This window comes from Bombyx mori, chromosome 28 (genome assembly GCF_030269925.1).
Source record: "Bombyx mori chromosome 28, ASM3026992v2".
In the NCBI taxonomy this organism is placed as follows: domain Eukaryota; kingdom Metazoa; phylum Arthropoda; class Insecta; order Lepidoptera; family Bombycidae; genus Bombyx; species Bombyx mori.
In genome coordinates this window covers 2305236-2330321 of record NC_085134.1, presented here as the reverse complement: position 1 = coordinate 2330321, position 25086 = coordinate 2305236, and the positions used below count along the sequence as shown (strand labels likewise).

The 25086-nt window shown below is 40.0% G+C and overlaps 1 protein-coding gene across 6 annotated transcripts; it reads left to right on the top strand.

Moving 5' to 3' along the window:
- The first annotated feature begins 7562 nt into the window (after window positions 1-7562).
- LOC101745983 (uncharacterized) lies at window positions 7563-21851 on the top strand. 6 transcript variants are annotated; one of them, XR_009976938.1, is made up of 4 exons: window positions 7563-8889; window positions 16922-17047; window positions 19108-19983; window positions 21167-21851. XR_009976938.1 is itself a non-coding variant. In XM_012696659.4 (3 exons), the coding sequence occupies exons 1-3, from the start codon at window positions 8739-8741 to the stop codon at window positions 19341-19343; spliced, it is 513 nt and encodes a 170-aa protein (XP_012552113.1). In that variant the 5' UTR covers window positions 7563-8738; the 3' UTR covers window positions 19344-21851. The 6 variants fall into 6 exon arrangements, 3 of the variants coding, with proteins under 3 accessions (XP_012552113.1, XP_012552112.1, XP_012552111.1); XR_009976937.1 differs by lacking the exon at window positions 7563-8889 and adding an exon at window positions 13827-14872; XR_009976936.1 differs by lacking the exon at window positions 7563-8889 and adding an exon at window positions 13827-16147.
- Window positions 21852-25086: the final 3235 nt, after the last annotated feature.

Below are 25086 nucleotides of genomic sequence, written 5' to 3'. Positions count from 1 at the left end.
TCGCTTCGATTAGTTTCTCATTGCTCCTGTAGACGGCAGTAACATATTATCTATCCTATATTTTATCTTTGATGAAGGATTTTGTAATTTTTCAGAAACCACAATTCAATCAATTTATCTAAATATAACAAATAACGACTTGTATAATTTATTATTACAATTTTTTATTTTCCGTTTTTAAGTTATACAATAATTAAATACCTTAAATTTAACAACATATAAGTTTAGGGGCATCCGCTACAAGATGTCGCTAGTTTCCATACAAAAAAAATATTTTTCTTAAAGTATCACAGTTTCACGACCCTGACAGCTGCTATCAACAGGATAATTAAATGAAAATTAATTGTTAGTTCTGTTTGCTGATTTAGTCTGTTATTATAAATTTTTAAACTAAATCATTAATCACAATACATGTTTCAGGAAGGAAAATTGGTAATGTGGCGCGTATTAATATTACAACCTGAAGTGCTCACGAATGTTCACATTGAGCCTAAGAACTGTATGAACGTAGGACTAAGCGTAAATTCGACAATATAAATTATTTATCGTAATTGAAATCGCGGATTAAAGCATTTCCTGATAATATATCAATATTTATCGTGTATTATCGAATAACAATTAGGCGAAAAAAAAATAACCGCCATTTTGTTGTAGTTATGTTATTGGCGCTCTTCGGAGGGCTCGCATTGTTTGGTGCTGAAAAAAATCAATTGATATAAAATGTATTATCCGACGCCGGCTTTCTTTTTTTGGGTGGCATTTTTGTTTCTGATACTCATCGTGGTGTCGTACAGATCGATACGTAAGTACATGCAAAATCACAAATATCCCACGTAGTAAGCATTGCGTCATTTCTTGCAATATTGATCCGCTAGTGTGTTTTCTATTACGTACTAAAAATAGTTTTTTTTTTATTGCCTAGATGTGTGGACGAGCTCACAGCCCACCTGGTGTTACACACACCTTGAAATATAAGTTCTAAGGTCTCAGTATAGTTACAACGGTTGCCCCGCCCTTCAAACCGAAACGCATTACTGCTTCACGGCAGAAATAGGCAGGGTGGTGGTACCTAACCGTGCGGATTCACAAGAGGTCCTACCACCAGTTATTTACGCAAATTATAATTTTGCGGGTTTGATTTTTATTACATGTATAATTGGATAATTTCGATGTAATACCAACGGTTAGGCGAATTTGATTATTAAAAATTCGGCAAACATGAACACCCGTAATTTGTTTCTGAATAATCAAACAAATCGTCACGCCTAAGGCTAAGGTTACACGTCCTTACGGATCCATCAGATCCAATAACCTTTGCATTAGACGCCTTCAGCTCTAACACTAGGAGCAGGCTTAGGGACCCCGGTAACCGTACTCATCGAACTCGACAAAGAGTTCGCCGTGCAACCTAACCCATGAATTAGCTCGCTGAGTTTCTCGCCGGATCTTCACAGCGGGTCGCGATTCCGATCCGGTAGTAGATTCATTCGCGAAGCAGCTGCTCTTGAGCTGTTAGGTTTCCTTCGGAGGCGCTCGGGTAGCTGTTAGTAAATCCCACCCCTCCTGGCTGAGCCTTTGCTCGCCCACCTGTCCTGGTGAAACTGGAAAGGCCTCCGGGCCACCAGTAATCCTTCAGTCGTAAAAAAGGCTAAGGTTAAGGTACATTTTGATCGAATTGTATCATAGCATTGTGTCACACAATCGTGCCATTGATTGATATACGACCGAACTGTTATGACGAAGTTTCTTTTAAGCTTAATTTGCTTGTCGTACATTGCTCGCTGTGTTCCAAAGATGTCATTGTCTTTTTTGAGTTCACGGCTATCAACGCGACAATGTTAAGGACATTAATAATTCGTATCTATTATAAAAAGAATATATTGAAAGGTTGATATTGTAACACGCCCAAGATAAGTGAATAATTCGTGTTCATTATCAAACGCGAAAGACTGTATAGATAAAAAAAAAACTGATTTGAAATTTCCGTGTTAGTTATGCCTATACATATACCGATGACTGAATTATTCGTGGTTGGTAATACCCAAATAATGCTATTTTTAAAACTAGAATTAATCGAATTAATACCCTTATTCAATACATACGCGAATTGGTAATACCAAAATAATGTTATTTTTAAAACTACAATTAATAGAATGAATTCCCTTATAACATACCTACGTTTACTGAATTAATCCTTTTTTCCTTTTGTTATTTTAATATTTAATGTTTCTCTATAGACGGGTTTTTAGAACTGGCTCAATTATATGAAACGAAGCTAGGCCATAGAATCCCCTGGGGGACCGGCTCCTTGAGCTATATAATGGCTGCTTGGAGTCGGGACGGTTTCCGTCGCTCTGGCGGACGGGTAGACTTGTGTTGTTGAGGAAGGAGGGGCGCCCGGTGGATACAGCCGCCGGGTATCGTCCTATCGTGCTGCTGGACGAGGCGGGAAAATTGCTGGAACGTATTCTGGCTGCCCGCATCGTTCGGCACCTGGTCGGGGTGGGGCCTGACCTGTCGGCGGAGCAGTACGGCTTCCGGGAGGGCCGTTCGACCGTGGATGCAATTCTTCGCGTGCGGTCCCTCTCGGACGAGGCCGTTTCTCGGGGTGGGGTGGCGCTGGCGGTGTCTCTTGACATCGCCAACGCATTTAACACTCTGCCCTGGACCGTGATAGGGGGGGCACTGGAGAGGCATGGAGTGCCCCTCTACCTCCGCCGGCTGGTTGGGTCCTATTTGGGGGCCAGGTCGGTCGTATGTACCGGGTACGGTGGGACCCTTCATCGTTTTCCGGTCGTGCGTGGTGTTCCACAGGGGTCGGTTCTCGGCCCCCTCTTGTGGAATATCGGGTACGACTGGGTGCTGAGAGGCGCCCTCCTCCCGGGCCTCCGCGTTATTTGTTACGCGGACGACACGTTGGTCGTGGCCCGGGGGGATGATTTTAGGGAGTCTGCCCGTCTCGCCACAGCGGGAGTGGCCCTCGTCGTCGGAAGGATAAGGAGGCTGGGTCTCGACGTGGCGCTCAATAAATCCGAGGCTCTGTGGTTTCACGGGCCGCGGAGGGCGCCACCCGTTGACACCCACATCGTGGTTGGAGGCGTCCGGATAGGGGTCGGGGTGCAGTTGAAGTACCTCGGCCTCGTGTTGGGCAGCCGGTGGGCCTTTCGTGCTCACTTTGCGGAGCTGGTCCCCCGATTGATGGGGACGGCCGGTTCTTTGAGCCGGCTGCTCCCGAATGTTGGGGGACCGGATCAGGTTGTGCGCCGTCTCTACGCGGGGGTGGTGCGATCGATGGCCCTGTACGGTGCACCTGTGTGGGCTGAGCCGCGCAACCGGGCCACTATGGCTGGGTTCCTGCGCCGGCCGCAGCGCACCGTTGCCATCAGGGTCATCCGCGGATATCGCACCGTCTCCTTCGAGGCGGCGTGTGTTTTGGCGGGGACGCCGCCATGGGAGCTGGAGGCGGAGTCGCTCGCTGCCGACTATCGGTGGCGCAGCGAGCTTCGTGCTCGGGGCGTGGCGCGTGTCCCCGAGAGTGAGCTGCTGGCGCGGAAGGCCCATTCTCGGCGGTCCGTGCTCGAGTCGTGGTCGAGGCGATTGGCCAACCCCACGTGGGGGCTACGGACCGTCGAGGCGGTTTACCCGGTCTTTGATGACTGGGTGAATCGTGGCGAGGGACGTCTCACCTTTCGTCTGGTGCAGGTGCTGACCGGGCACGGATGCTTCGGGAAGTACCTGCACCGGATAGGAGCTGAGCCGACGACGAGGTGTCACCATTGTGGACACGACCTGGACACGGCGGAGCATACGCTCGCTGTCTGCCCCGCTTGGGAGGTGCAGCGCCGTGTCCTGGTCGCAAAGATAGGACCTGACTTGTCGCTGCCTGGCGTCGTGGCGTCGATGCTTGGCAGCGATGAGTCATGGAAGGCTATGCTCGACTTCTGCGAGTGCACCATCTCGCAGAAGGAGGCGGCGGGGCGAGTGAGGGAAAGCTCTCCTCACTACGCAGAAACCCGCCGCCGCCGAGCAGGGGGTCGGGACCGGGGTCGTATCCGTGACCTGGCCCCCTAAGAGCTAGGGGTCCCACCCGTTTTGTGCGGGGAGGGACCCAGACGAGGGGTGGCGTGCTCTGCACGCTCACCCGCAATAGGAAGCCGGGTGATGGTAGACCGCGTTCCCCCGACCGCTCTGGGGGAAGGTGTAACGCGGCGCCATCAAAGCGGGCTCTCGGCCCGCTGAACGAGGGAACCGGTGGTCGTTTCGCTGGCGGCCACCGGTCCGGCGTCCGTGGGACGGTGGGATGGATGTAATGTGCTCTGCGTCAACCCTGTCCCGCCGTTTCAATAGCCCCGACTGGGCTCCGGCCCGGTCCGAGGTAGGGCGCCGGTTGTGAGCGGCAGGAGTTTTTAGTGAGGTTCAACTCCCACATACCCCACCTGCCGCGCGGCTGGGGATCCGGCGATTTTTTCCTGTGGAAAAAAAAAAAAAAAAAAAAAAAAAAAAGGCCATAGAATCAGCCCGCTGAGTTTTACGCCTTGAGTTCTCAGGTTTTCTCCGGAGGCGATCGATGTGCTCAGTGCGAGTTTCTTAACGATCTCGATAACGTAAAAGTTAAGCCAATTTTGGATACAATACAACTAACTGAGGCCTATAAAATCAAAGGCAGCTAAACGCCTTAATGTCGTAAAATGGATTAACAATGGCGCTATCTTATTTAGTTAGTTGGACACGCTTTAGTGTTTTCATGTTATAAAAAATGCAGCTAAATCTCTAACAAATTCAGTTCAAAAATTTTATTTTTACTCAATACTAAGTACTAATAAACGAAATTTTATCATTTAAAATTCAGATTATTAGTAATATTCTCATTCTTTATAAATCTGCTTTAAAATATAGAATATCGTAGCTATCCGAACAAAGTTATTTCAGCTTCTCAAACCAAGAGTGTTTCTAACACTTGTCCTAGCAAGAGCAGTACTTCGATGGATCGGGAGGATCCGTAATGATGTGTTTAGGGCCGATTTTTGTAGTTTACCTGAATATTTTGATTTTATAGGCCTCAACTATACTTGAGACCTTAGAACTTATATCACAAGGTGGGTGGCGCATTTACGCTGTAGATGTCTATGGGCTCCAGTAACCACTTAGCACCAGGTGGGCTGTGAGCTCGTCCACCCATCGAAAGTATAAAAAAAAATACAGTTGGAACAGCGCCCCTAGCGGCAAAGGAAGGCAAACGATCCCATTCCATACAAATATGAACTAACTTTTACGCTATCGAGAACGTTAAAAAACTCGCACTAAGCACACTGGTAGCTATTAGTAAACGCTCTCCTCCTGGCTGAGCCCTGGAATATGCCTGTCCGTCCTCGCAAAGACCAAGTTTTCTGGGCCACATAATCCACGAGTCAGCTTTCGTTATTTTAATAGTAGCTGACCCGGCAGACTTCGTAGTGCCTCAATCGATAAATAAAAGACCTAAACTTTTGTATAAAATAAACTTAAAACAAACAAAAGAAATCCGTCAGACGGGGGACACATCAAAGGAAAAACAAAATTGTTATTTTTATTTAATTTCGAGTATTTTCATGTTTATCTACATTTTAAACCATCTCTGGACTTCCATAAATAATTCAAGACCAAAATTAGGCAAATCGGTCCAGCCGTTCTCGAGTTTTAGCGAGACTAACGAACAGAAATTCATTTTTATACCCCGCAGACTTCGTAGTGCCCCAATAGATAAAACTAAATAAAAGACCTAAGCTTGTCATCGCATGGACACATCGAAAGAAAAACAAAATTGTTATTTTTATTTAATCCAGAGCATTTTCTTATTTATCTACCTGTTAAACCTTCGCTGGACTTCCACGAATAATTCAACACCAAAATTAGCCAAATCGGTCCAGCCGTTCTCGAGTTTTAGCGAGACTAACGAACAGGAATTCGTTTTTATATATATAGATAGATAGATAGATTAGTATCAGAGGCTAGACGTAGCATCTGTAAAAAAAGACGATCAGGATCCGACCCCAATCAGAAATGAGAGGAGAATCAACAGGATATTCAAAAATTAGAAGTCGCACCGCAAAATTTCACACACCTCAATATTGCGAATAAGCGTATTCGAAATTTTGGAAGTGTTAAAACGCAAACGCGACAAATACACAGCAGTGTTTTAATAAATTATAATCTAATCTGACTGATTTGGTGGTGGTACAGTAGTTAGCGCTTCAGACTGCTACGACAAGGGTCGTGGGTTCGGTTCTCGCATCGGGCAAACATTCGTGTGACGAACAGGCTTGTTTGCACTTTGCCCGAGACAATAAAAAAAAAAAAGAAAAAAAAATATTATTTTTATTCATTTAATAGTTATAATTGAGAGGAAAAGTATTGCAATTGTATTTTTTTATAATTTAATATATGTATTTCATTGTAAAAAAAGAAAAACCAATCATAGTCTGATATTAATAACTCGCCCACGCTAGCGATAATGATTTTTTTTCTACACACAATTCTGATGACTTTTTATAAAAAAAAATTATACTAAATTTTATTAAAATAGTATTTGAATTCTAATGATAATAATTGCCGTTATAATTACGGGTATACTATTAGCCTACGAGCCACTAACGTCCTAATTCGTAGCTTAACCTAACTTCCTAACGTCGACGGCCGTCTGGTGTAGTGGTAAGTGACATGGTCACTACACAAGGGGGTCGCGGGTTCGAATCCCGCCAAGGGGAGATATTTGTATGATAAATATAAATGTCTTTCCAGGGTTATGGATGTATATTAAATATATGTATGTGTATAATAAAAATCTTACATTTATTTCCGTTATCTGGTACCTGTAACACAAGTTCTTTACGAACTTATCACGGGACCAGTTAACGTGGCGTGATTGTTAGTAAATATTTATTTATTTATTATTTATTTAATTACGAGAGGAAAAAAGAAACAAAACAGTAGTACTCTCGTTCATAATCCATCAATATTAATAATGCCAAAATACTCAATGCCAAGGGCTTAGCCTCCGCTTTGGTGTTGTTTCACGTAATATATCTTTCGCTATCAAAGAGATTAGATTTAAAAAAAAACAATTATCAATTATCAGACGGTTTTTTTTTCTTTAAATGGATGAACGAGCTCACAGCCCACCTGGTGTTAAGTGGTTACTGGAGCCCATTGACATCTACAACGTACATGCCGCGACCCACCTTGAGATATGAGTTCTAAGGTCTCAGTTTAGTTACAACAGCTGCCCCATCCTTCAAACCGAAACGCATTACTGCTGCACGGCAGAAATAGGCAGGGCGGTGGTACCTACCCGCGCGAACTCACAAGAGGTCCTACCACCAGTAGGCACCACTACCACCATGCTATTGCTTCACCGATCTTCGAGAATAGCTTTCCGAAATCAATATTTTATATTGCATTTTCTTCCGTTTACGCGAATCCTGGATATAATTCAAGCCACTTTTGCGGATTAATTTCGCGTTTACTCTTGTCATCTTGATATTTAAAGATGTTTCAAATACGTATATACATTTGAATATTGTGCTTATTACTTGAAGTCGTCGTGGCCTAAAGGATAAGACGTCCGGTGCATTCGTATATAGCGATGCACCGGTGTTCGAATCCTGCAGGCGGGTATCAATTTTTCTAATGAAATACGTACTTAAAAATTGTTCACGATTGACTTCCACGGTGAAGGAATAACATCGTGTAATAAAAATGAAACCCGCAAAATTATAATTTGCGTAATTACTGGTGGTAGGACCTCTTGTGAGTCCGCACGGGTAGGTACCACCGCCTCGCTTATTTCTGCCGTGAAGCAGTAATGCGTTTCGGTTTGAAGGGTGGGGTAGCCGTTGTAACTATACTGAGACCTTAGAACGTATATCTCAAGGTGTGTGGCGCATTTACGTTGTAGATGTCTATGGGTTCCAGTAACCACTTAACACCAGGTGGGCTGTGAGCTCGTCCACACATCTAGGCAATAAAAAAAAAATTGAATACGGTATCCCAATAGAAAACGTATGGAACTAATAAGAGTGATTTTTTCGGTTACTTTCTGAAATTTCATTCAAACCTTAACGCCATGACACATGACATCAAAGACTCAGTGACAGTATATCGTTAAATTTTTGTTAGATTCTTTAGAGAGAAAAGGAAAGAAGATAAAATTGATTTATTAGACGAACTCTACATATAGTTTGTGAGTTCGTCCCAAGGTTAAGCCTTTAGACAAAAGTATCCTATCAGAGAAGGCAGATAACCCTTTTGATAAGTTTTGATACGAAAACAATTTGACAGCCAAATATAAACCTTATTCAGGATGGGATTAGATTCGGAAATCCTTGGAAATATACGACGCACGTCGCACCCGTAATTTCATCTTGAAAATGATGTATGATCAGATTCACGACCCGAAAACCATTCTAAGGCACTACTTCCAGTGTTAAAACGTAATAAATATAAAAATGAAAACGATTGACATTAAATAATATTGTTCATTTAACAAACAAAAAAAACAAAAAAAAATACAATAGATCACCATAATGTTTATTAAATAAACATTAATTTTGTGTGATCGTAAATTTTGAACTGGTATTCGACGTGTTTTTTTTTAAATAATTATTTTAAAATAAACATGTTCGTAATTTGAGATTGTGAGTACGTTGTATTTCGAAGAATCAGTTCCCGGATAGCTCAGAAACAGCTTGGGTTCTGTAACAATGATTACAAATATGGCACCTCGTGAAGAGGAGGCTTTCAAGACAGAAGACACGGCTGGATTGTCTCCGGTGACCATAGCCTACATATCTATACTCTTCACGTTGCTAATCATGTCCTTCGTTATAATGTGCATCAAGATGTCATTTTTAGGTAAAGTATATAATTTCATTAATCTTTTTCCAAGATACTATTATATTAGTTACTAGCGACCCGCCCCCGCTTCGCTTCGGAAACTGTAATTTATTATTGATTTCTCCACTATTTAATGGATGTTATTATACATATAAACCTTCCTCTTCAATCACTCTATCAATTTAAAAAAAAGGCATCAAAATCCGTTGCGTAGTTTTAAAGATTTAAGCATACATTGGGATATAGGGACAGAGAAAGCGACTTTGTTTTATACTATGTAGTGATTTGGTAACAAATATTTATTGTGTAACATTTTTTTAATTATTGCATAGGTGGGTGGACGAGCTCACGGCCCACCTGATTTTAAGTGGTTAATGGAGCCCATAGGCATCTACAACATAAATTCCGCCACCCACGTTGAGATATGAGTTTTAAGGTCTCAGTATAGTTCACACAGTTATCGTCTTCTATTTGATTCAAATACTTAGATTTTGGGATAGGCAAGCTTTTGAGTCCGGAATTGTAGATCTATCTTCTATTTATATATACATATATATAAATAAATTGCTGTTCGTTAGTCTCGCTAAAACTCGAGAACGGCTGGACCGTTAGTCTCGCTAAAACTCGAGAACGGCTGGACCGATTTGTTTAATTTTGGTCTTGAATTATTTGTGGAAGTCCAGAGAAGGTTTAAAATGTAGATAAATATGAAAAAGCTCGGAATTAAATAAAAATAACAATTTTGTTTTTCCTTTCATGTGTCCCCCGTCGGACGGATTCCTTTTGTTTGTTTTAAGTTTATTTTAATCAAAAGTTTAGGTCTTTTATATATCGATTGAGGCACTACGAAGTCTACCGGGTCAGCTAGTTTCTATATTTAAAAATGAATTGCTGTTCGTTAGTCTCGCTAAAACTCGAGAACGGCTGGACCGATTTGGCTAATTTTGGTCTTGAATTATTTGTGGAAGTCCAGAGAAGGTTTAAAAGGTAAAGATAAATTTGAAAATGCTCGGAATTAAATAAAAATAGCAATTTTGCTTTTCTTTTGACGTGTCTTTTTGTTTGTCTTAAGTTTATGTTATACAAAAGTGTAGGTCTTTAATTTATCGATTGACGCACTACGAAGTCTGCCGGGTCAGCTAGTTTTAAATACAAAAATAGAGCTTAATTGATTAGAATAAATTAAAAGAAACCTCTGGCTTTGTACGAATAATGCGTAGATCAAAGATAGAAATCGAATTGAATTTTCGATAAATCTAAAAACCTTTTTGATACTAAAAAGGTTTTTCTTTACATAAGTATGATAAGCTAGATGTGCATTTCAATTTTTTTTGCTTTGAGCTAGATGTGCTTTTCAAGAAGGTTGGACGAGCTCACAGCCCACTTACTGGAGCCCATGGACATCTACAATGTAAATGCGCCACCCACCTTGAGATATAAGTTTTAAGATCTCAGTATAGTTACAACGGCTGCCCCACCCTTCAAACCGAAACGCATTACTGCTTCACGGCAAAAATAGGCAGGGCGGTGGTACCTACCCGCGCGGACTCACAAGAGGTCCTACCACCAGTAAAAATTGTTTTATTTCTATGAATTAAGCGCTGAGCCTTCGTCAAATATAAGATGAGATTGTCCAGGTACCCACGTAATTCTTGAAATTAAAATCTTGAAGTTATGACACAACATTAAACTCTCGTAAAAAATGTTCTCAAATATTCTGCATAGCCCATACATTTTGTTTTTCAATATTTGAATATTAGGCTTTGAAATTTATTCTACTCCCTAATATTTATTCTTTGAAACAAGGCTTAATTAATTCGTAATTAAATGTTAGCAGTGTTTTGGGGAATTCGTATAACTTAAGTATTTCCCACAAAATGCGGAGTTAACAAATTGAAATTAGATTAATGAATGCTATAAGCGTATAGCACAAAGGTTAGAGTTTTTCCTTGAACCGAATGCGATTCTAAATTTATACTTAATATATGTGTAATTATTCTAAGTATCTATACTAATATTATAAAGGGGAAAGATTTGTTTGTTTGTTTGTTTCGAATAGGCTCCGAAAGTACTGGACCGATTTGAAAAATTCTTTTTCCATTAGAAGCCGACATTGTCCCTGATGAACATAGGCTACTTTTTTTTTTATTTTTTTTTTTTTCATGTTAATTTTAATGTTTCCGAAGCGAAGCGAGGGTGAGTCGCTAGTCTATATATATAAAAATGAAACCCGTTTTCCGTTGTCACGACATAACATGAAAACGGCTTGACCGATTTGGCTAATTTTGGTCTTGAATTATTTGTGGAAGTCCAGAGAAGGTTTAAAAGGTAGAAAAATATGAAAATGCTCGGAATTAAATAAAAATAATAATTTTGTTTTCCCTTTGACGTGTCCCCCGTCGGACGGATTCCTTTTGTTTGTTTTAAGTTTATTCTATATAAAAGTTTAGGTCTTTTATTTATCGATTGAGGCACTACGAAGTCTGCCGGGTCAGCTAGTAATATATAAATCTACAGTGGTATTTACGGATGTTCCGTTATAACTACTGAACCGTGCACCCGATTGACTTGAAACTTGGTATCAATGTAGAAAATACATGTACTTAATGGATAGGCTAATATTTATATGAGTGTTGGACTCCCTACACCTGTTGCGGGGGCGTTAATGATGAGAATCTTTGTGGGGGTGTGAAATAATAATGTTAATTTTAAGTGCCCAGCGAAGCGGACGGGTACGGCTAGTCGCTTAATAAATCCCGATCGGTAAACCCGAAACTTGGGCCCGGTCTTTGATTAATAAGTGCTTTGGCGTCATGTGGTGTAGGTGCACTTAAAAAAACACCGTTTTGTAGAAACCTTTTTTTTTGCATCACGCCAGCCCTTCTTAGAAGTCAATACAAAGCAATTGGCTGATCCGACTACTATTTATTTCGACTCCCGCTTAGTATCTATGCTACTTCATTTCGTTATTTTTAAAATCGAAGATATCACATTTTTATCAGCGTTTTTTTTTTGCATTCGATCTTGTCAGATCTCGATCTTCGACCAGATAGTAAATGAAGTGGCAAAAGAATTCGAAGATTGTTTGTTAGAATTCAATTTTTAGATAAGAAGGTTTTTTTATTGGTAATATCGAAGAAGAAAGACTTAAGTACTTTTTGTCTGTTTACATTTCTCAATTTGAGCATCACAATTAGGGTTGCCACCCTTTTTTGCAGATAAAGTCTTCTTTCTTCTCAGTCGTGTCACTCTTGACAGAGTGGTCGTGATCGTCATGTAGTGTTGGAAGGGACAGACTTGATGCGTCTCACGATGTCACGTCATCTCTCCCTGCTCGAGGCCATTCTACTGCACTCATTTAGGGGATCTCCCATTGCAGTTTTAATTTGGTCGGTCCACCGCATTGGTGGCCTCCCGCGCGGTCTTGTACCATCAACGCTTCCCTGTACAACGAGGCGTTCTATGGACCGGCCATCTCGTCGCGAAACGTGTCCTAAGAATTTCACATAAAGTATATACTTTATGTGAATTTCTTTATATGCAGATAAAGTACATTGGCTATTATATGTAGGAAAAAAAGTACATAGCATTAAAATAAAGTACAACTTATTCCTTTATTATTATTATTTTGTTTGAATACATATTTTTTATTACAATTGATAAAATTAAACACGAAATTGTGACAATTAATGACAGTGACATTCTTGACATTTGAGGTTAAGTTGCGTTCAGATTTAATTGTTAAAAAATGAGTGCTTAGATGCTGTGGCGTTGGCGAGTGGCGACATCGATTGAGCGATCGATGTCTTTCGCCTAATGCAAAAATACATATGACTAAAACTTTTCAAATAAAGTATCTTCGAACTCACTTTACGTTGAAACAATATGGAAACAATTGCTAGGGCCCTAAGTTTTATCAAACTTGTATTTATCGTCTATTTGATATAACTAGAGGTCCCGTAGTAGTCGAAATTCGACTATAATTAATTGGAATTGTATAATAAGTTTGTACACTATTATGATTATATTTTATACTTCTATAATCACAAATTTCGCCAAAACTACACGATAAAAAATATTAACAAAGACAAACAATATTTAATCTATTCTCAATTTGACAACAGATGTCAAGAACAAAAGTTTGACAATAAATAGTATGCATGCATGTGTGCGTCAAATACATGGTATGTAGTGGTGTAATGTTTTCTTTATTGATTTAATGTATCTTTTATGCATTATTTTAAAAAAATATTAGCATTGTGCACTTCTTCTCTATATTCTCTATAAGTGTGGAAAATTTCGTACTCCTCCGTCCCCGCAATTATCGTAAAAAGGGATACAAAGTTATTGCTTCACGTATTAATATATAGATTAACAAAGGACATTAATTTCTTTTTTCGACTCCAACATAAGTCTTGTTTGCATTATCGGCAAATTTAAGCTTACAATTGATTGTGCTTTTATTATTATTATTTTTTTGCCTCAATTTCTCAATTCCATTGTTTGCTATTACTAAAACAGATAATATATATGAGACGCTATTGTTGAAACATCCCATATCGTGCTTTATCATCGAGTCGCATTCAGACATTTTATATAATGCGTCAATTTTATCTATATCCACAAAACGTCATGCATTATCGATACTCTGAACTGATACACGAGGCGAAAATATTTTGGTCGATAATTTATGAACAATATTAATAGGAAAACTTGAATAACAACTAGGCTGGGATCATATTTTGTCTTTTTTTATTTTTATTGCATGATTGGACGAGCTCATAGCCCACCTAGTTTTAAGTGGTTACCGGAGCCCATAGACATGTACAAGGCAAATGCCGCCATCCACCTTGAGTTACGAGTTCTAAGGTCTCAGTATAGTTACAACGGCTGCCCCACCGTTCAATCTGAAACGCATTACTTACATATGGCAGAAAATAGGCAGGGTGGTAGTACCTACCTGTGCGGACTCACAAAAGGTCCTACCACCAGCAGTAAATTGTATGCTTAAGCATGAACTCTCTTTGAAGTTCTAGGTTGGATAACGGCTGTCTCCATGTAGAAACTGAAACTCTAGCGGATTCTCTCTCGGTGCTTTTGGGCCCCTTAAGCACCGGTCATCGTCCTCCAAAAGCTAGACAAGCAAACTAACCCAAAGACACTGCCCACTCTCCATCTCGCCGGTACTTCACAATAGGTCGTGATTCCGATCCGGTGGTAGATTTGGCGAAGTACTGCTCTTGTTAGGGCTAGTGTTAGCAAGTTCTCTCAGGTTGAGCCCGTGAGCTCATCTACCCGCTCGGGCGTAGCTGCAATAGCCCCCTAAACTACCAACGAAGAGGTATCGGGAAAAAAAAACATACAATTGTAGAGATGCCAAAGACAGAGAAATAACAGAATGATTTCGACATTCAATTTTTAATCTAGTCACGATAATATCAAATGATACCGTTATCATATCTATAGAAGAACGTTTTTTTTTTTTTGTGTAAAACACATATTCGGGTCATTGTATGTTCGGCGGCTATAACAAAGAATCATGTTTAGAATCACACTGGGATGTGTGACGTTATGGGACTAGTGATGTGATGAAAGCGTGTGATGTGATCGAAAAGTGATGCACTCCAATAATTTGTAATAAGCAAGTTGTTGAGAGTTTTTTTGTATTGGTCCGAAAGCTCAACTAGTTTGCGTGACAAACGAGTTACGAGTGAGAAGTGCACACGGAGTTGGATTAATTGAATACGAAGTGAATTAATTCACTTAAGTTTTTCGTGTTTGTGTATTAAAAAAAAAAAATTTTTTTTCGCGAAAATGTCTCCGATCTACGGTCACCCCGATTACGATTTCGGCCCTTATGAGCCCGAAAACGAAGGTGACCAGAAATTTGAGGAAAACCCGGCCAGTCTGACGAGCATGGCGTTTTGGTACATGATGGTGTTGATCGTCATGCTTCTCATCTGGCTGTTTCTCTTCTTTTGCCTAAGGATCATATCACTAAGTAAATAATATTTTTTTATCCTAGAATTGCGCGTACCAATCCGGCTTGAACAGTGAAATAGATGATACGCGATGCAATAGAAACATCGAATATACATAATATTATATATTGGATGGATATGGTCTTGCTATGCGGTCTGTGTGCTTGGTACGAGTTATTTAACGTTCTCCATAGCCGATCCTGTAGACAGAATGGTAAACAGTCGACTTCGCCCAAAACACGTCATTACGGTTCCTCCCGATCCATTAACGGTGCTTTTAAGTACCACAAGCACCGGTCACCGTCCTCGTCGAAGCCGTCGCTGGCGACGAAGGGCTCGACGAGCGAATTAACCCACAGACACAGCCCACTGAGTTTCTCGCCGGATCTTCTCAGTGGATCGCGTTTCCGATCCGGTGGTAGATTCTGCGACGGCTCTTGCTAAGGTCAGTGTTAGCAGCACTCCAGTTTGAGCCCCGTGAGCCCACCTACTAGCTAAGGTTACACTGAAATAGCCTCTCAAGGCTATCAGATTAGGTAGGATAAAAAAAAAGAACCCACGACCCCTGGCGCAATAGTCGCGGACGCTAACTACAGCACCGCCGAATAGTTATAATCGATTTAAATGAAATAATGAGATGATTTTAATTATAATTGTGAAGCTGCATCAACTAATGACCGAAACATATCACCCATTTACTTTAAAACAAATTGAATAACTAAGAGACCTTAAATTGACAAATAGCGTTTCAAATTAAATACCACTTTATCAGCTACCTAATTAACGTCAGTCGTCACACGATCGTGCTCATAGCAATACGCATATTCAATAATATATTCGATATTAAATTAATAAAAGTAAAAAAAAAAACTTTATAACGAACACACAGTAACGCTTAATGCGCGAGTTATCGAAAAGATAAAAAGCTTTCAGTTAAATCAATACGCGTTCAGATCACGACCAGTTCTGTTGTTTCAATGTAACGTTAAAATAGAAAGTGAAAAAAGCAGTGTTATTTTTAAATAGCATTTCGTTTTTTTTTGTTTTTTTATTTTATTTTATTATGGGTATGTCTATAATTTACTCGCACCATCATGAGAGACCACCGGACTATTATGAGAGACCACCGGACTATTATGAGAGACCACCGGACTATCATGAGAGACCACCACCGACAGAGAGTAAGGAGGGTGATCCGCTGACGAATATAGCGTGGATAGCGCTAAGCTCTACAAGTACATTGCTGGTGTTAATATTTATAGCTGCGTGCATCCGAATTATAATCATCGGGACAAGTAAATGCATTTTGTGTAATTAAACCGCTTTAAAATTTCGCTCGACGCAGCGACAGTTTTAATCTTTATTTAGGGCTGAGTCGTGCAGCCTTTTTTATGAAGGAAGGTTTACTGGTGGCTCGTTGGCCTTACCAGTTTCACCAGGACAGGTGGGCGAGCAAAGGCCCAGCCAATAGGGAAGGGATTTGCTAACAGTTACTGCCGCCAAGGAGATCTAAGAACTCAAGGGCAGCTGCTTCGCGACTGAATGTCAGTTGTGTTTCTTTCTACCGTTAGCTGCTGTCTTTTTTTAACCTACTCATATTCAGTTCTTAGCGATGAGGTATTCTGGAAAGAACTTGCCAATATCAGCCCTAGCAAGAGAAAAACTTGAACTGAATCTACCCCTGGATCGGAATCTGAAAGGATCCGACGAGAACCTCAGTAGCTTCTCTTCGCCTCTGGGTCAAGTTTCTTGAGGGTGACCGGTGCTCGGAGCGCCTAAAAACAACGAGAGCGGATCCAGAAGACCCGAATTGCCATGTGCATAGTCAATATTGCATAATATTTTAGAGTAATTTGTCAATATTTTTCTTTATCAAAAAAAAAAAAGAAGTATCGAAAGTATCTCTGATTGTTCTGAGTCCAGTATTTGAATTTTTGGATTTTCAAGCATCTTACTCGACGCCAGCATTTCATCTGACGTTAGAGATTAACCGAACTGCTCTCGAAGTCATGCCTCAGAATACGAACTTCAGGGCTTTTTTTTTAAATGACAATCTTTTTCAATTTCAGGGCAAAAGACGCGCAACACGCAGCAGAGGAGGGTATATGTAGGAACTCGTGCGCGTCCGTCACTAGAACAGACGGAGCCTACTATATATGTCAGTCCCTCCAATTTGCCGCCACCTCCCAAATATGGTAAGGTTTCTTCTTTTTTTTCTCCACCTTATTTCACTAGGTGGGGACACAGATAAAGCTAATTTTTCTCTTCTCTTCCATTCTCTTCTATCAGCCGTCATCTCAACACTCACTCATCTCTCATATCGTCATTCACACACTCCATCCATGTCTTCTTCGCTCGACTTCTTCCCCGTCTACCTTGCACTACCATTTCCATACATCTCCTAGTCATGCATCTCGTCTCTACGCATCACGTGTCCATACCACGCTAACCGTCCGCTCTTTAATTTGTTCATTACCGGGGCTACTTTCACACTTCCTGTGATATTGTAATGGTATGGTAAATATGGTAAGATTTGTTCAAATTAACATCAGACAAATTTTAAAGAAAAATGGTGCACATGCAACTTGGTGCACGTGAAAGAAGTGAAACTTTTTTTGCGATACGTACTATTGTGATTTCTTAGTTTTTCATCCTTAAATCAAATTTCTGTTTCAATAAGGAAAGCTGTTTATAAGAGAAACGATCTAGCTGGCTTTGTCCTTTCCCTCTCTCCATGGTCGAGTGGTTCGCGAGACGCTCTGTCTATTTTCTCACTCTCGCTCTTCCTAAATTGTATCTTTTCTCTCTATCCGTAACGATCTATTGCGATTTAAATTTTACTCTCCACGCGCCTAAAGAAGCTTCACTTAAGAAAAGCAGACTTCAACAAAACAAATTTGGGAATAACAATAATAACAACTAGGAATAAATCACGCACGGACGTCCGGCCCCAATTTAGGATTCCCTGTGCTAAGTACCAGAGATTGATAATAAAATGCAAATCATAGAACCAAATGCGGATGTAGTAAAAGTAATACCTACCAAAAGAAGAAAGCCCTTCTTTATGGCACATGCAATGGATATTTATGGAGATATAACCCACGATATAACCCGAGGAAGGTTGATGTCAAATAGTTTTGATAGATGTTTTATAAGAGCAAGAAGTATATTGATTTCGGGTATTAGACTCTTAGGGAAATCATTAACGTTCCTCTAAATTCGGCGCTAAGTAAATAAAATTCGTTAATACATTATTATTTTGGTAACAGAGCGACTGTTGCTAAGGATATTTAAGTCTACCTTGTATTTCCGTCATTTTAATGTAATTGTGTATTCGATCACGTAGCTATTTGATAGCGGTTTTCCTGTTCCGATATATATTGGCTTCGGCAACTGCTGAATGCAAAGTGGTTCGTGAACTACACATTTTTTTGCTGTTTTTCGGGCAATGGCTTGAACCACACCCGATGGGGCTATGACTATGGGGCACGCGGGGTATGACTTGAGGGTCCGCAAATGTTGAGAGCAGACCCCGTGGGTGTTTTAGGGCATTATCTATTAAACGGCTCCCTTTGCACTCTCTATCCTGACGTCCGAGGTCAGAACCCGGGCATAGTAGGGGCTTTTCGCGTTCAACACTAACACCAGACTAGGCGACACGGTAGCCAGTCAAGCTGCCCAGATGGTGCCGCCGGTATCTTAGAACACTCCCGGGTCCGCACGGGTAGGTACCACCACCCTGCCTATTTCTGTCGTGAAGCAGTAATGCGTTTCGGTTTGAAGGGTGGGGCAGCCGTTGTAACTATACTGAGATTTTAGAACTTATATCTCAAGGTGCGTAGCGCATTTACGTTGCAGTTGTCTATGGGCCCCCGTAACCGCCTAACACCAGGTGGGCTGTGGGCTCGTCCACCCATCTAAGCAATAAAAAAAAAACTTTTATTAACAATCTTAATTCATATTTAGGTACGTACTACATTTGTGTATTAGTGTATTAATTTTATATTTATAAGCATTTGACATCGGCAAGGATTGTTTTGCTTTCGCATAGATCTCTCTTCTAAGCTACTCAAAACAAAATAGGGCCCACACAAAGTTAATCTCGAATTTCGTCCAAAAAAAAAATGTTGGGTAGGAAATAGTGAAGTTAAACATTTCGAAGTATTGTTGACATGTTTATCTAACGTCCAACCATTTAAGCAATAAAAAAAAGTATTCATAGCAATCAATGATGAATGATTATAATCAATTTCAGAGTGTATGGCGCCGCCCAGTTACGAAGAGGTAGTCGGTGTGCATTATCCCGGCTGTCCACCCCAGCCGATCACCCAGCCGATCACAGCGGCGCTGGCGCACCACGCCACCGCCCCCCCAGCCCAAACCACAGGAGGAAACTCAAGGCATAACGAGACAGCAGCGAAACCAGACACAGTTGTAACGGTAGCGACCGAAGACTCTAGAGCATCGGTAACAGTGTCTTCTAGATCATGATTTTTACAACAATTTCCTTTAGTCTTATATAAAAAAAAAAAACAATCGAACAATGTATATTCAAATAACATAACGAACGGAACTAAAAAAAAAAGTTCGTTAAAAAAAGCTAATTAGCATATTAACGTTATTTTTATTAAACGTTATTTTTTTTTATAAAAAATAAATAAAAAAATAGTGACCATATTAGATTTAACAAGACGTAATTTTTTAGATTAAATCAAAAGATTATTAAGACGTATGCGAAGCAATACGATTGCCTAAACATATTTTTAGCGCAGTATTTGCTCAGAGTCACTTAACCAAAGACATATTACATTGCTAAAAGCAAACGCTTTTTGGCTGTAATCAGACAATAACGTTAATTCCCATCGTTATATTTATATAATTTCCTCCTATTCGTACACTCTTGACAGAGTGGTCGTGGTCATGCACCAGTCGGATCCTGCGATACCGATGCTCTCGCGATGCGACGCCATGTGGCACGATGTTTCGCAGAGTGAGAGCAATAATTTATGTTGGACTGAGTCACAGATTTTATGAGGTCGGTCCATCGTGTTGGAGATCGTCCGCGAGTTCTTTCGCCCTCGACTTTCCCTTGCACCACCAACCGCTCAATGGAGTACTCATTACGAGTGATGTGCCCGAAGAACTTGAGGATCCGTAATTGGACTGTAATTTACGTAATATTAATAGGTAAACATATTTTAGAATGAATTACATTTCTCTTGATTTCTCTAAATCAGTTCGGTGGACACACAGGCCGGACAATATTTTTTATCGCAATTTTCAAGTCATAATATCGCACATACAGTGCGATAACGTCACTTTTCCAAATATGTAATTTTTCATGAGGAATGTTGGAAAATTCAACATCTGTATGTACTAATATTACAAAGCTGAAGAGTTTGTTTGTTTGAACGCGCTAATCTCAGGAACTATTGGTCCGATTTGAAAAATTATTTCAGTGTTAGATAGCCCATTTATTGATATAGCTTATATATATATAGGCTTATATAACATCACGGCAAGACCAATACAAGTGGAGCACCAATAAAGAATGTTTCAAAATAAGGGTTTAAATAGCTCCTTAACATTCTATAATTCAAATGTATTTTCACTTTCTACGTAAATGAAGTGGCGGGGTAAAATTTAGCGTTATGCCAAAGTGACTACTCCACGCGGACGGAGTCGCGAGCAAAAGCTCATATAGTTCTGCTAGAGTGTATAAAACAAATAATATTTAAACTGCTACTTCAAACTTGATCAGTAAAAGCAAACATATCTCTCATCTCACTAATAACTATAAAAAAAACTGTATTTTCTCATACTCAGTTCAGTGTTGACAACAAAATTGCAAAAGTGACTCTATAGCAAGCACCATATATGCCATGTACTTAATCAAGAGTGCGCTCATGAATGTAAGCGTTAGCTAACAGAGAAGTCTTAAATTTATGAAAAATCTGAAATAAGTTTATGTTTTTTTGTTTCACTAACACCAAGTGTATTATATCGAAGGGTGCAAAGTTATTTAGCTTGAGCGACTTTTCGCTTAACACGCGACATTTATCTTTGTATTTAAAGGTCCGCTTTATTTGGTATCAGCATCAATGATCCGTTGTTTTTAATTGATCTTCAATTATATTTCATCATAATCGGTTGCTCTTGGCAGAGCAGTCGTGGTCATGTGGAATTCTTGCTCATTAAAGCCTCAACAGATGTTTTCCACAGTTTGCGAACCGAGGCCCGGCGCACACGCTCTTTAAGTGGGGTTTCAGTAAGGTATTTCTGATCAGTCTAACGCATGGGGATTCGTCCACGAGATCTCTTACCATTGACCAATTATATTTACTTAATTTAAATAGCTGAAGATTTATTTTTCGTCAAGATGTTTTTCGTCAAGATATTTTTTCAAATTTTTAAACTTTGGCTCAGCTGTAAAGTTGCAAAAATATCGATACACCCAAATTGTTTTTCATCCCTCGATATGTTGTTGAAAATTACTCGATCTAATTATCAGCTTAGCATTTTAAAAATCTAGATCATTTCAACATAAATGGAGCAGTGAAAGATTTTATGGCTTGCAGTAAAACTGACAAGTTAAAAAGCTATGAGTTTTGTATAAAATAACTAGTCGATTTTAATGCTGTGTAATATAGCAGTATTACCACGCTAAGTAAAAACAACGTTATAATAATAGCGTTTATAAGGAATCCTTCAAAACGTTACAATGCTTAGTATTTTTATTGATGATTTATGATTATTATTTTTACCACCTTAATTAGTCTAAATAAGAGGACGCTAGACTTTTTGAAGTTGTAAAAATAGCATGTCGGATGAACAGCGTTATAATTTAAACACGTTATTGTTATAATAGAGTTGATAAGACTATTTCTTTTGTAATATTTAAAGTTATATTATGAAATGTTTTTGAAATATTTTGTGCCTATTAATTATAATCAATTGTTTAGTGACAATAAAAGAAAATAAAATTAAAACAGAAACTAATCGTACTGAGGTTTGCAGTGTGTGTTTTATTTCAAACTAAATTGGATCAGTGGTAGCGCCGTCTATAGATCTCATGTATGGAAGCTCTTCATACTTCTGTATGGAGCGCCTCCTCAGAATATTAAAAAGGGAGGCAATTAACGCGGTGCCACAGTAGCAAGTGCGAAGATTTAAAATCACTCTTCTTCTTTTTTTTCCCTACCTAAGACTATTAGTCTTGAGAGACTATTCTAGATTCTCCGTGACGTGTAGGTGAGCTCACGGGGCTCAAACTGGAGTGTTGCTAACACTGGCCCTAGCAAGAGCAGTGCTTCGCAGAATCTACCACCCGATCGGAAACGCGACCCACTGAGAAGATCTGGCGAGAAACTCAGTGGGCTGTGTCTATGGGCTAGTTTGCTCGTCGAGCCCTCAGGTTGAGCCCGTGAACCGGTGCTTGAAGAGCTTAAAAGCACCGAGAACGGACGGGAATCCGATAGGACATGTTATGGCTGACGGTGGCTCTCTGTTGCTCCGTCACTGGGTCGGATTAATAGACAAGCAGTCGGGCATTAGCAACGCCTAGAAATTAAACTTAAAAACAAACACAATTTCTAAGCCAAATTAAATATAATAATCCATTTTGCTTTAGATTGTGGCGTGGCAGTTACTATAATTTCATTGTATTTCCGGAAAGCGGGTCAGACCGTACGGCCTCAGAGAGAACCGTCTATATCTATATCGAATATTGTACAACTTAACTAATATCTCTCTATAAATAGAACTACACATGTAAAACTCTGACATTTCAATCGTATATAAGGTAAATTAGAACGCGCTGGGAAACATTATGTGCTGTACGTTTAAGGCTTCAAAGGCAAAAACGTGGTGCCGTATCTATCAGCATAATAAATCACACGAGCTATGAACAAGCCCGTTCACATCGTCCCATACAGTGACGAAATAAAAATCGAAAAGCTTGAATTTCAAAAGTTTCAATTAAAAAAACGTAATTTGAAAAACTTTTATTACATCGTCTCAAACTTTTTCGTCTGCGTGTTGCATGTCGCGTGACGGTCGGCCGCGGAGTAGGGATAAAGTGAAAGGCGTTCGTCAGAAAAAACTTCACAAACACTTTAAAATTCTCAATTCGCTTCTTCCGGTTCGCTTCAGGTGATTCGTTCGCTGTTTCGCTTCGAGTGGTTCCGATTTCTAACTGACTGCGTGCCATCTCTGCAACGCTTTTATTATCGAGACGAAATCCCTAGAATCGTCGAGAATATTCCACAAAATTCTAGTATTGTGTGTTTCCGCTATTTGACAATAGATGGCGTTGTACTCCTCGAGCGTTCTAGATGCTACTAGATCCTTCGATATTCGTTGGACTATTCGACGATAGATGGCGTTACACTTACCGGCGTAACACTACATATGAGTCCAATTTTATAATCGGGCACTGTGAACTGTCTTTAAGAACATAATTTCTAGGAGCGACAAGATCAGGCGTGGACTGACATTCATTCTACGGGCTCATTAAGTTCTAATTATCCGGACTGAGTTCTCACTTTTAACCATGTAAGTATGTAACAGCTTTTTAGCCGACTTTAAAAAAGGAGGAGGTTCTCAATTCGACTGTATGTTTTTTTTTATTTTTGTTATCTCATAACTTTTGCCTGGGTGAATCGATTTTGATGATTCTTTTTTTATTAGAAAGCTGACGCTTCCCGTGTTGTCCCATTTCAATTTAGTCTAGTTCTGATAATGGTATCCATGAGAAAACCATATAAGTCTTAAATTTGCATTAAGTAGGTACGTGCGCGACAAATAGTTGAATAACTCAATAACTCAATATCTCGCCAACCGATTTCGATCATTATTGTTTTTAGTGTATACGAGGGCGGCACTGAAAATTTCGGGAATTAACGAAGTGACACAACATTACTATTTAAAAATGTACTTATTGCTTTTCGAAGTATTCTCCGCAAAATTTGACACATTTTTTCATACGATGGAACCAATCATTGAAGCAACCATTCCATTCGGAAGTTGGGGTCTCCAAAATGGCCGTTTTGTAGGCGTCCACAGCTTCTTCAGGTGATGAAAATCTCTGTCCACGCAATTTATTCTTTATTTTAGGGAAAGTATAGAAATCATTAGGGCTTAGGACGGGGCTGTACGGCGGATGGTCTAATAATTCTATGTTTTCTTGCTCTAAAAACTCTTTTGTTCTGTGCGCGGTGTGAGAACTCGCATTGTCGTGATGGAGGATGATGCGGCGGTTGCAGTTCTCTTTACGGAGTTCAGGAACGACCTGTGGCAAACAAATGCTAGCATACCATTCTGCATTAACCGTTTTTTGTCCCTCAAGAGGAATAGTCGTAACATGGCTGGTTTTGGAGACAAACGTGGCCACCATTTTTTTTTGCAACACTCCGTGAACGAACAATTTTTGTTGGCTTTAACTCATTTTCGAACACCCAAACTCGTGACTGGTTTTTTGTTTCGGGTTCGTACGCGTATATCCAGGATTCGTCACCTGATACAATGTTGTATACAGCATTTGAGGATCCAGCGTGGAATCTTTCGAGAGTTCTGACGCACCAAGTAACGCGAGCCGCGTTTTGCTCTTCACAGAGCGAATGCGGTATCCATCGGGAAAACAACTTTTTTACACCTAATTGTTCATGCAAGATTATTTGTATTTGACTCATGCCAATGTCTAAAGTTGCCTGAATTTCGCGGTATGTCACATGTCGATCTTCCTCAATCAGCTTACGCACAGCATCAACGTTTTCTTGGGTGACTGCAGTTTTTGGACGATCTTGACGGGGATCATCACTGAGCTTGACACGTCCACGTTGAACTCAGCAAACCAGCGATAAATTGTGGTTTTGGATGGGGCTTCATCACCAAATGCAGAAATCATCCGGTCAACACACTGTTTTTGTGTTAAACCACTTCGAAAGTCATAATAAATCATCGCTCTTGAATTTTCTCGAGTCAATTCCATTTTCTCAACGACTAAACAAGTTTGACAAAACCTCGTGACAAGACCGAGAATCTTTTTTTAAATAAATAAATGGTATTCTATTTTTAAAACCAAGGAGTTTTCAATTAAAAAGATTTTAATATGACAGGAACAGTCGAAATATTCCATTCCCGATACTTTTAGTGCAGCCTCTGTATTAATTTGTTTTGGAATTTATTTATTTTTTATTTGAAGTCGGTTTTTGTTAAAGCATCTCTGTTTACAATT

What these genes read in the sequence shown, in the direction of transcription:
- LOC101745983 (XM_012696657.4), top strand. Translation starts at nt 15,916, where the DNA reads ATGGGTATGTCTATAATTTACTCGCACCATCATGAGAGACCACCGGAC. An exon ending in AATTATAATCATCGGGACAA is followed by an intron (nt 16,148 to 16,921) that starts GTAAATGCATTT and finishes TTTCAATTTCAG; the next exon opens with GGCAAAAGACGCGCAACACG. An exon ending in GCCGCCACCTCCCAAATATG is followed by an intron (nt 17,048 to 19,107) that starts GTAAGGTTTCTT and finishes AATCAATTTCAG; the next exon opens with AGTGTATGGCGCCGCCCAGT.